Raw genomic sequence first — 12748 nt, forward strand, 5'->3', positions numbered from 1 at the left:
AACAGAGCACCACATACTACAACTACGAATCACAAGAGTTTTTATAGGGACCTGACGACCCGCCCTGTAGATCAAAACCCGCACAGATTTTGATATAGGGCACGTTCGTCTGTGATCGCAACACACTCATCCTTCCTGTTCATCTTGGACTTTTGGCGGTGATCCAAAATGCCTCTAGTGTTCTCCGTGCTATGATCTCGGACTCGAACGATAGTATAGTAACTTCTACCTCTACTTCGGAGTTCTATACTCTATACTACGGTGTTCTTTGAGCGTGGTGGAGGGTTTGAATTTTGTGAGTCCATTTGGATGCTTCTTGACCCCAACACACAGTGGACGTCCCGTCCCTCCTATGCAATCGTCACAGCACAACCTGTACGTTATACTATACACCAGTCATGATGTCATGCAATCACCCTCTCTGCCGTGCACGCAAATCACGCAACTGGGAGTCGTGAAGAGTCACACTTACGCACGATTACGCACCAGCTGACGCTTGAGGTTCGCGAGTGGTATTTCCACAATCCCCACGTCATCCTGTAGACCCGCTTTTCGCAGACAGCTCCATAACATGAGACATGTAAGATAAACATAAATAGTCTTTCCTGGACTATCCGCAACGTTGGATTGTTCAGAAGGTTGTCGTGCTTGTCGAGCGACACAGTCTACAGCTGGGTATTGGATATTGCCACTTTTTGGGCCAGATTTGCAGACCATGGTTTTTCTTGGTTACTTGATGAGACTGTTGCCGTCATCCTGTATGTGTCATCTATAACGGGTCTTTTCATTATGCTAGAATGTGCTGAAAGATAGTGGATTAAGAGTTTTTTGCTACTGGGTCTTCGATACCACTTTGTCTTCCATACCCCACTCCGCAAGTAAATGTGCACATTCAAAAAAAAAAAAACCAGTTGTCTATCGGGCATAAAAAACTATACGGAGAGTGGACGCCAGCCTTTGTCACATAACTAGGCCTCTGGGTTGCCGGTAGTACTGTTCCGACCATCGGAAAAAAAGATCAGTTCAGGCACTCGTTTATTTTCCTTTATCATTGTCATGATTTGCCTAATAGTCAGTCCGACATGTTCGATGAATCCTGGTGAGCACTCTACTACACATTTGCGTTTCAACAGGGCACTGCAAATTTGTTCAAGGAAGCTGTTTGAACTGTTGAGGTGGGCAAGAACATATTTGAGCAGCTGATTTGGGATTATGTTGAGTTGCCAAGAGATTATATCTGTAAAGGAAATTCTATCTGGATGGTGTATAAGACTGGACATGCAGGTATGTCGTTCTTGAGACACGTAATAAAGTTTTTCGGTAGCCATGCTGTTCCCTTTTTATCAACCCATACCCTATTCAAACGGCGATATTGCTTTCTAATTTCGTTGGATGCTTTCTAAATTCGGAGGATGGAACATATAGTGTTTTATCCTCAGGATGTTGCCTTGGCATCGTAAAAGGATTGGGCCATGATCTATTTGGTGTATGCAAAGCATCTCATCGAGGCTATTTCCTCTGGAATGGTGTGATCTGTTTATTTCTTGAGTGGAGAAGTTGTGCATTTCAGAGCGTAACTAAAATCACTACAGTAGTTCGAATGTTCTTTTGTCTTGAAACCTCGGCATAATCTGTCTGTGTTTTGTTACAGTGTGCCTGCGAGGTTTTTAGATGGAACCTTTACTTGCCTGACGTTTCGACTTTTTTGCCGTCTTCAGGGGTCTAAATAGAGGATGACTGGAGCAATGCTACGTTTATCATGTCAAGTGCCACACTACTCTGGGTCAGTGTTTCGATAATCGTTCAGGGTAGTGAAAACAGAAACCTATCTACATTGAAAATGGTCTTACGTGTTGCTCCACCGGTTGTGTTGTGTTGTGGTGCGGCTGGTTGCACGCACTTGTGACTCAGTGTACCAGCGAATGAGTATTACTGCATGAAGATCGCCAGCGACGATATAGATGATTTGATCTACACACAGAATATCAGGCGGTTACAGGTCACAGAGCGGTACAAGTGGCAAGAACTCATTCGTTATCGACAAGCATTCATTCCTATTATTCATTGAAGGTTTTATTTTAAGAATCCAAAACACCTCCAACGTCTTCCTTGCCGATATTTCTGTTTCATGAGCCAGTAAAAAGCATTTCACATCGTAATCGTTTCCGTTCTGGGCCTCATGTCTGTGCCTTCCTTGTGGTGTTATCAAACTTTTTCGCCGTTTTCCTGCCATGTGTTCATTAATCCTCACTCCAACATTCCTACCGGTCTCCCCAACGTAAGTTGCATTGCATATTAAGCACTCAACATTATGCGAAGAACAGTCGACCAGTGTCCTGCCGACATTGTCTTAGCACCATCAGGGTGCCCCTTGACTGACCTCGAGTACGCCGACGATGTTGTAATATTCGTGGAAAGCAGTACGAAACTTCAACATGTTGTCAACCTTGTATCGAAGCTGGCTGCAGCCTATGGACTACGCCTACGCCCTGATAAATGCAAGCAGATGTGGATCTCTTCGAGATCTCGAACGGGAATCAGGGTGGACGGACAACCGATAGAACTCGTCGATGAGTTCTGTTACCTAGGCTGTACGCTGAAGAACAATGGCAGCTACGAGAGGGATGTTCAACAAAGATGCGCTAAGGCCACTTCTGCATTTAACTCCTTAACGAAATGTTTGTGGTCGACCCCCATCACCAGCGAAGTCAAGCTGCGAGTCTACCTATCCGCAATTCGCCCCATCATGATGTACGGATCGGAGACTTGGGCAGCACCATCAACGGTTATGGAGAGGCTTGACTGCACGGAACGAAAGCTGCTTAGACGGCTACTTGGCTACTTTTGGCCTAGGGTATGTCACAATGAAGATCTTTACGCAGAAATTGATGTGATATACGCGGATGACACGTGGAAGATATCAACATCTTGCACAACCTTCGAAAGCGGCTAAAGCAGATCGTCTTCGCTTCTTTGGTCATATATTAAGGAGACCTGCAGATCGCCTTGTCCAACGAGGTCTGAAGAGTTCGTCGGGTTCGAGCTGGAAGAAGCCACCTGGCCGAAAACGGAAGTTCTGGACTGAGGTGGTAAAAGAGGACCTGAGGACACTCGGCGTGGATAGGCAGTTCAGGTGAGACGTAAGGTTTCGCAGAATATGGAATAGCGACGAATGGATTGATTCTGTGCAAGCTTTCGCAGAAGATCGAGAAGGTTGGGCAGAGCTATGTTCAACGACGGCACACCTCGGCGAAGATGCGGGTAATCGCGTCAGGCTATGACATCAGCCCGCCGATTAAGTCAAGTAAGTCAATTAAGCACTCAATCTCATATATTACCCCCATTTTTGCGCAGTCGCCTGTTTTTCCGTAAGGACAAATAACACATCTTTCACAGATGCAGTATCTATCATATAGTATGCTTCTAACAAGCTGGCTTTTGATGCCTGCATTTGGGATATTTACCAAGATCACGTCATCTTGTAATTGTGCTTGGATAATGCTGCGCAGAACAGCGGCACTGACACTGTCACAGATAAAAGTAAGACAAAAAGAAATTTTGTTTTCGCGTGGTACATTACTATTTACAGAGCGGGTTCTTCGGTAATGCGGGCGTACTGTAAGGCCATTAGCACATCCAATTTGCAAGGCTAGTCTTGCAAATTACATGTGCTAATGGCGAGTGCTTAATATGCATTCATGATTCGTGTCGTTCTTGGTCGCCACTGCATACTTCACTAGCAGTTTTGAACATATTACGAATCACTGCGCGTTTTACTGCAGTCGGATGTGCAGATTTGGCGTGCAATATAATGTTCTTGCAACTTTCTTTGCGATACCACTTTACTCTAATACTGCCGTTTGAAGCACTTATTTGTGTGTTCAGGTAAGGAAGCCATCCTTGTTTTGGGGGTTCTCGAGTGAGTCTTATATATTGCGATTGTTGGTGGAGTATTCGGAAACACTCGTCCATTTGGGACTGTGTTGATGTTATGATGCAACAGTCGTCAATATATCTGCAATACATTATTGGTCTATGCAAAAGCACTGGTTCTTCGATTCTGCTCATGAAGCAGATCGCCAGTATTGGTGCTAATCGTTGACCCATTGTTAGCCCTCTCAGTTGCGCAAAATAATTTCCTGACCACCTGAAGATATTACAACTCAGGCATTCCTTGATAAGTGATATTATGCGAGACTTACTTAGTCCATATGTTTCCAAGTTGTTACCATTTGAATCTATCATCTCGGAGAGAGAGCTTGCAGCGCCTTTTACATTCGTGTAGAGTGAGGTTACATCACAAGACTCTATTACGCAGTTGCTCTAAACTCTCGCATCGCGTAATCGCTCAAGGAAATGGTGCGTGTTCGAAAAATGAGACGGTATTTTAGGCAGAATTTGACTCACGATTTTATTAAGGAACCACGAAATTCGATCCGTTGGTCCTCCCACACAACTTATTATTGGTCGGATTTTGAATGTTGCCGCTGATGTTGAGTTGATCTCATCGGGTTTCAGCTTATACGTTTTGATGAGGTTATAGAACACAGGGCAGGTCGGTTTGTCAAGCTTGAGGCGGCTAACAAATCGTCAAGACCAGCAGATTTTCCTATAGACATCCATACATGCGACATCCATTCAAGCATTTGCACTGCACAAGGAATTCTTTCTGTGTTACGCAGCGATAGATCGTTTCATCTTGCAAGTGAAGATTTGTTATTTCCCGATCAAGAGCCTGTGACATGACTACGAATTCCCGAGCTGGTTCGGGTTCTTTATAGAAATTGCGCGGAAATGGTGTTGGGGGTAATACTCTCGAATCGATCATTCCGTAAAGTCAAAGTAGGCCTCCAAAGCTTCGCGAAAAGCTTCGAATCAGAACAAGAAATGAAAGTAACCATCAACAGGTTGCACCTATGAGTAGAAGAACGTTATCATCAATACGAGACGACTCACCGTTAACAAGCGCGAGCAATGGCAGGGTTTCACGGAAATCCGCGAAATGACTACGAGAAGGAACATACGCCTTTCAGTAAGCGATAAGGGTGGGGAATTCGTAGTCATGTCACAGGCTCTTGATCGGGAAATAACAAATCTTCACTTGCAAGATGAAACGATCTATCGCTGCGTAACACAGAAAGAATTCCTTGTGCAGTGCAAATACTTGAATGGATGTCGCATGTATGGATGTCTATAGGAAAATCTGCTGGTCTTGGCGATTTGTTAGCCGCCTCAAGCTTGACAAACCGACCTGCCCTGTGTTCTATAACCTCATCAAAACGTATAAGCTGAAACCCGATGAGATCAACTCAACATCAGCGGCAACATTCAAAATCCGACCAATAATAAGTTGTATGGGAGGACCAACGGATCGAGTATATTCTGTGTAGATCGAATCACCTATATCGTCGCTGGCGATCTACACGCAGTAATACTCATTCGCTGGTACACTGAGTGACAAGTGCGTGCAACCAGCCGCGCCACATCCGGTGGAGCAACACGTAAAACCATTTTCAATGTAGATGGGTTTCTGTTTTCACTACCCTGAACGATTATCGAAACACTGACCCAGGGTAGTGCGGTACTTGACGGGATAAACGTAGCATTGCTGCAGTCATCCTCTATTTAGGCCTCCGAAGACGGCGAAAAAGCCGAAACGTCAGGCAAATAAAGGTTCCATCTAAAAACCTCGCAGGCACACTATAACAAAACATAAAATCAATTCTTTTACTTGACAGACAATTTCTGCTTATGCGGTTTTGCAAATTCTCCGATTACGGAAAAAGCGGCACAACACTAGTAAGCGGCAACACTCCATTTCATAAAGCAATGGTAATTTAAGCAGTTTTGTTATAGTTACAAGTGTCTATTTATTTCTACTATCATCCGCTTGTCTTAGACACGAACAAGTCTGAGAGACCGATAACTTTTGTTATTATTCTTTTCTACTTTTGTTATTACCTTACTGTATGTATTCTATGCATGCCAATTTAGGCCTCTTTCGATACTGTTGGTCTATGTGTTTGTTCCAGAATTCATGTAGGCATTCTTTTCATTCCTTTGTGTCATAAATATATTGCTGTTACATCTGCAACCGCAGTAACAGAGTGGTTGGCAATGCTCTTGCGCTGGATCCCAAACTCATAAAGATTTGAAAGCTCTCTCCTTCTTTCCTTTCAGGAGTGGCAAGCATTACGTGCTCGTTTCAATAACATACTCAAAAGAGATCCACATTCTCCTTTATCATCCTCCACAAGGCATATCTCTGTTTCGTTACCTTCTGTTTTCCTTCAACAATTTTAAATAAGAGACTAAATAACACAGAAGGCGCTTGAAGTTCTCTTACTCGCTACAAGACCGAACTGTAGGAATAGCAAGAGTTTTATTGTGATGGCGACTGCTGCATCTTTTTACAGTAACTGTACGGTTTCCAGAGTCGGCTTGCATCACTTCAGCAAACACAGCTGCAATACGAAAAAGATTGCTTTAGCTTAGTAATCACAGAGCACTCATTCGTGATTCTATTCGATTGATTGAACTCGATATATTTCTTTCTTTCTATGCTTCTGCTACAGTAACTGTACGGTTTCCAGAGTCGGCTTGCATCACTTCAGCAAACACAGCTGCAATACGAAAAAGATCACTTCAGTTTCGTAATCACAGAGCACTCATTCGTGATTCCATTCGATTGATTGAACAATGTGCTAACTATGTGCTCTTCAAAATGTAAAGTAAGCGTAGCAAATGCGAAAGAGATGCAACAGTTAAGGATATCACACAGCTGAAAGCAGAAGCAGATCTGAGCAGAAGCTTATAGCTGGGAGCAGCCGAATTTAAATGGATTTTGAAAAGTTAGATAAAGGAAATTCGCTGAAATAATGTCCTCAAAAGCTTATGACGGCGCTGCCTCAAAACTTAGCCATTGACTTCAGCCATTCTCCAGTCATCTATAACTTCATTCCACTAAGAAGTTCAATTTCTATCATTAAACAGTCAGAGACAAAACGCATGAGGTGGTTGAATTGGCTGGTTTTTTAAATTTGCCGTTTTTATTTAATCCAACAATGCTTTCAAGACCTCTATCGATACTTAGTAGGAAACAGTGAGCGCCAGCGGTCACACCAGGACACTTTGTATTGCACATTTTGTGATAGAGCATAACAACGCAACTCTTAGGGAATAATTTTAAATATCCTGCTGTCTCGTCATTCTTTTATGTAGTTCTAATTAACTTCTGCAATTGCTAGACTGTCGGAAGCGGAATTCGTTTACGTACGCCTGCCCATATGTTAGTTTTCATGTCTGGAAAGCTGCAAAATCATTGCGCAAATGATTTCTGTTGTAATAAAGAGATAGAATTGTTCCCACTAGCCAATTCTCTGAGAAGTCTGAAGACACATTCGACTCCGGTTTAGAAAAGTAGAAGTTTATGAAAGCGTATACGATCTTTACAATAATTATTCTCACAGACAAGTCTGGTACCACTAATTGAAGTCTTCCCTGGTTGGGAACGATAGCATTAACCGTGCGGACTCTGCCGAACCTCCTATCACTGCATCACTTCCGTTCAATTTACTGTTGTAGGTGTTGTTCTTGATTCATTCTTGATTCATTGATTTATTGTGCATACTGATTATTTATTCATTGATTTATAGCATTTCAAACATCAGATTTCGTCTGCTTTTCTACTTCGAATTTTTAACAAAAACTAGTTATATCACTAATCCATTGTATTAGCAAACGTAGTACCAATAAATAACAGCTAATCTGTTAGTGCGTCAATTCCTTTTACAAAATTCGTGGATGTGATGTGAAAAGCTTCTTACGGACTTCTTTATGAATGTCAACTGTTGCACAAAATAGGTGATTTTTCTTTGACTTATTTTATGTACTTAATGCATCTCGGTTCAGGCTCTTTCCAGTGCTCTTTGTCAACGTGTTTATTCCAGCATTCATCCAGGCATTGCTGTTGTGTCATAAAGTTATTTCCGTTACCCCCGCAACCGCCGTACTCGAATGGTTCACAGTGCTCTTCCGCTGGATTCCATGCCCATCTAAAAAACTGTAGAGAACGTAAAAGAGAATATAATTTGAAGCTTATCAGCGTCCTAAACAACCTTAGTTCCATGATTTTTTATGGCAGCTGAAATTGTTTGGCTCAAAAACACTATTTTCTGTAACTATCCATATGTAAGATTTAAAGGATCTTTCGTTTTTTCTCTGAGGAAAAAATATTACCACCTTCTTACCTACCTTCTGAAAATGCCTCTACATTGTCCTTCATCAGGCTCCAAAAGACACACTTCTGGTCCGTTACCTCCTGCTTTCAGTCCTCCAACAATTCAATTTACGAATTAAATTACGCATATGGAGCACAAAATTCTCTTACCGGCTACGAGACCCAACAGCAGGTATACCAAGAACTTCATTACGACAGTGATTGTTGCGTACACTTGGCTTTCCTACTGGGGCTTTTATAGCAATCGTCGGTCACAGCACCCTTTTCAGATTCGGCTTGACCATAACAAACAGAGCTGGCAAAAAATCGTTCCACTTTTTTAATCACAAAAAAAATCCTAATCTTTCTTAATCGTTGGTGGTCCCACCCGATCGTTTGAACTCGTTTTGTTTTCTCTTATCTCTCCTTTGCTGACTACGTGCTTTTTAGGAAGTGAGGTAAAGATAATTGAAGAGGAATACTGTTCAGACGCGACGATGGTGAAGTTGAGGACGTCAAACAGCAAGTAGTAAAGTAAGAGTTGTCTCGTCCCATCTCTGTCTGTCTTTTAGTTGTGACAGCTTAATGACGTAATTCAAACTTCTTAGTGGTATAACGAAAACTAAGTACCGTATTCTAAATTATTTTATAATCATATATTTACTAATTTTCTAACACCTTATATTAACTAACTGAGTACGAGTCCATGCGAATATTTCTCTTGTCTACGCAATAAGGGTTTTGGTGCCGCATTGCTCCTAACATGAATATTAGAAAGGAAACTCAATTTATTCACAAGCAACTAAAAGGTTATTCAAGTGCATTTTGTGTTTTGCAAATTCTGTCTAAAAGCGGCTGTCTAAAAATTCACCCAAAAATCGCGATTTCTACGGGTAGGCCAATAACTAGATGCAATACAGTGAGAAATGGATAAAGTCGCTTGGGGTATCAAGCCACTTGGGATGTGGCAACGCGTTCTACTGCAATTTGTAGTAGTTGGGTTTTTGGAACACATGTTGGCCTATACAGTACTTGCATGGGGTCATTGAACAAGGAGCCGATGATCAAGTCAGAGTTTCCATCCTCCCGGACAATTTCAAGTAATAATTTCACGACCACGGACGGATGAAGGGCTTGGTTGGTACTAAGGCAGTTTTGAACCATGGATGGTGCAGTCACAGCGGACCACTCACCAACTGCGCCACACTTGCTCTAATATAATGATACAGTAATAACTAAGTTCTATTCAGAAAAGGTAGCGCAGTCAGCAGGAGGTTGCGCTGTCTGAAGGATCGATCGGTGGTTCGATTCCGCCCCAGTGTTCACCAACCATTCCACCCCTGCGGAGTCCATAAATTGGTACCAGACATGTCTGGGAGGATAAAAACACCGACTTGACACATCGGCTAGCCACCGCAAGTCATTACAAATGTCGCTTACACGTTCGTTACCCTCAAACGATTCTAAATTGAAGTGAATGTGGTGGCGCACCCCAAGCAGATTGATTGATACTTACTGGCAGATACTTTATCCTTAATCCAAAAAAGTCTTTGATGATAGAGGTGGTAATATCCATTGTTCTTCCTCTTATACTTTCTTAGGGGAAGCGTTCTTGCTTTCTTGGTGGACTTTTCATTACTTGAAATACGTTAATATCTTCTTGACACAGTCCTCACAATCTTAGTTACATTATGGCCTGGTAATAGACATTTTTTCAGACCGATTGGATATTGAATATCTTCATCGTCCCTCCATTACTGAACCTAAAGATTAACTAGAGCTGAACTCTCAACATCCAATAATTATTTCGCATGGGTTCAGAACATCGCAAGCACTCTCAAACGAGTAGGAGATGTGACGCCTAAGACACAACCAATGGAGAAGAACAAAAAGCATTTTAGTGTTGTTTGGTTTTTGAGTCTCCGCTCAGGGCGTAGAACGTTTCTGGTTTTATCGGAAAAAGCCTTATATCGGATTATTTTCTATCGCTGGAATCATAAAACCAAAAGTACGTGTGACGTGTAGGTAAATAACGTCTGTTTCGCATAGTCCCAAAAAATTATCAATTCAGTCCCAGCAGTTGATAATAACGGAAGAGCAATCACATCCACGAATTTTACAGAAAGGGAATGACGAACAAATAAAGTATTGTTAATACGATTAGTCATGCCATATGGTAACGGGATTTTACTGTCCTATGTGTTTGTGTTTGTAACAAAATTCCAGAAAGCGTTGAGACCGGTGTATGTGCAGCTGGGTTAGACGGATGTATTGGGGTCACGAAGCAGTAAAATGAAGAGAGGTAGGTTTTACAGCGGCAAATTGATGTGCCGGTGCCAGAAAGCGGTAAAATGGAGTGAGAAAGAAAGTCGGATTGGTGCACTACGGTGCACCGGTGTCGCGCAACAACTCCAAACGGATTTGTCAAAAAATAAATGAGGCGTTATCCCCTATGGCCGAAACAATGTGTTGCGTTTCGCCCCTGTTTACTTGTCCGCATATTCATTTTCTTTCTTTTTTCTTTTGCTTTCAGAACTCGAAGAATGCGTGCAAACGGTTGCTTAAAGTAACTAACGTGAATTACTTAAATAGTTTGTATGATCTGACGTGATACCTTATCTTTATCTATACGACGATGATGTTCACATAATCTTATATTTGTACATCATTCTGAGCTAATTTTTGGGGAAAAAACTGGAAAAAAACCCATTCTTCAGATAATGTTCCCAAATTGTTGCAATATCGAAGGGATGTAGGTGTAAAATCAAGTTTGCATACTCTCCAAACGTAGAACTGAAACTTAGGGTGAGAAATATTTCAATTAAAAAAACGGATGAAGCACTGTGAGGAAAAATTCGGATTTTATTCTACAAAAAAGGCACTGCTTTTAGCTTTTATTGATCAGTGGAGGGGAGCGAAGCGACAACATCTGACACCGCCCTTGAAAGTAGCAACAAAATATTGTCTTCGCATCTTCGGTCGCATTATGCGGAGGCTAACACATCGCCTCTGTGTCCTGTGAATTCTCTTGGATTTATGTTGGAAGAGGCTATCTGGACAAAAGTGGAAGTTCTGATCCAAGATGGTGAAAGAGGACCTGTGGATACTCGGCGGGCGTACTTAAGGTTTCGCAAGATGTGGAATAGCAACAAAAGGATCGATCCTGTACAAGTCGCTCTCTCGCTGACGATCGAGAAGGTTGAGCAGAACTAGGCTCAAGGACTACACAGCTTCGTGAAGATGGGAACATTTGCTTCAAGCGATAATATCAGGAGAGCGATTAAAGACATCACCCCACAAATCTGAGGTGTTGCAGATTTCAGGTGGAGTATTCGTATACGGGATGGGAGACTACGGAGAGGAGGGTGATTCCGTCCATTTCTTTCTAATTGCCGTTAAAAACGGCCCGGAAGATGCGGCGCCGCACAGGGCTGGCGCGCTCCAGTCGAACTCCTTGTAGAAAATAGTGCACTAGAACGCCTGAAGCCGTATCTTCCGTTTTTTACGGCAATTAGGAGGAAATGGACGGAATCACCCCCCTCTCCATAGTCTCCCACCCTGTACACGAATACTCCACCTGAAATCCGTACCACCTCAGATTCGTGGAGTGATGCCTTTAAGCCAAGTTATGGATTAGTAATGTAATTAGTATTGGTTGAAAATTAGAAACTGAACTCTGGTGCTCTCCAATGCATATAAGTTAATAATCAAGTTTAGAACAGAAAACGGAACGGATGTGATGCAGTGCTAAGATATCCAGCAAAGTCTGAACGGTCGATGCTGACATCGTCGAACTTCTTCCTGCTTTGGCAGATTATAATTATTACTATCAGAACTGTCCGAGAGTATAGTCATTGTAGAGACCGCATACCTTTCATAAACCGCTACAGTTCTAAGAGGAAATCGAACATTCTCGTAGGTTTCTTATCTTTATTGTAACAAAAAACCATTTACGCAATGAATGTTCAGACGTGACATGCATCGCTAACACATGACCAAATATAAGCTAACGAATTCTACTTCCAGCATTTTAGCAATTGCTTAAATGAACTAGAGCAACACAAAACAATGGAAAGACAGCAAGATATTTAAAATTACTCGCTGTGAGTTACGATGTTATGCTCTTTCATAATGCAATGCGATGCAAAGCGTTTTTGTGTGACAGCTGTCGATCACTGTTTCCCACTCGGCATCGATCAAGGTCTCGAAAGAATTGCTGGATTAAATAAGAATGGCAAATTTGAAAAACAAGCCAATTCAGCGAACTCATGCGTTTTATCAGTGACTATTTAATGATAGGACTTAAACTTCTCAGTTCCAGTGGCATAAAGTGATGTATGAATGGTAATTAAGCGAAGAAAATTTTGAGATTTTGAAAAAACCAATCAACTTTTGAGTACGTTTTGACAGTGAATTCTCTTCCGGAGTTTCCTGCGGATTGCGTACTCAGGACAGAGAAGATAAAAACAAAAGGAAGCAAGTTAAAGCAATTGAATGGGATTGAAATTGAATTGAACTGAATGATGAATT

General features: G+C 42.0%; 2 protein-coding genes across 2 annotated transcripts; one reads left to right on the forward strand and one right to left on the reverse strand.

Annotated features, from left to right (window-relative positions):
• Positions 1–2311: 2311 nt before the first annotated feature.
• Positions 2312–2953, forward strand: RB195_003011 (uncharacterized protein; the record flags this gene model as incomplete). Its single annotated transcript, XM_064200507.1, has 1 exon — positions 2312–2953. One exon carries the CDS (start codon positions 2312–2314, stop codon positions 2951–2953), a length of 642 nt encoding a protein of 213 aa, XP_064056388.1.
• Positions 2954–7879: 4926 nt separating this feature from the next.
• Positions 7880–8429, reverse strand: RB195_003012 (uncharacterized protein; the record flags this gene model as incomplete). Its single annotated transcript, XM_013447098.2, has 3 exons — positions 7880–8054; positions 8254–8332; positions 8390–8429. 3 exons carry the CDS (start codon positions 8427–8429, stop codon positions 7880–7882), a joined length of 294 nt encoding a protein of 97 aa, XP_013302552.2.
• Between the last annotated feature and the right edge of the window lie 4319 nt (positions 8430–12748).

Source organism: Necator americanus, chromosome IV (assembly GCF_031761385.1).
Source record: "Necator americanus strain Aroian chromosome IV, whole genome shotgun sequence".
Taxonomy (NCBI): domain Eukaryota; kingdom Metazoa; phylum Nematoda; class Chromadorea; order Rhabditida; family Ancylostomatidae; genus Necator; species Necator americanus.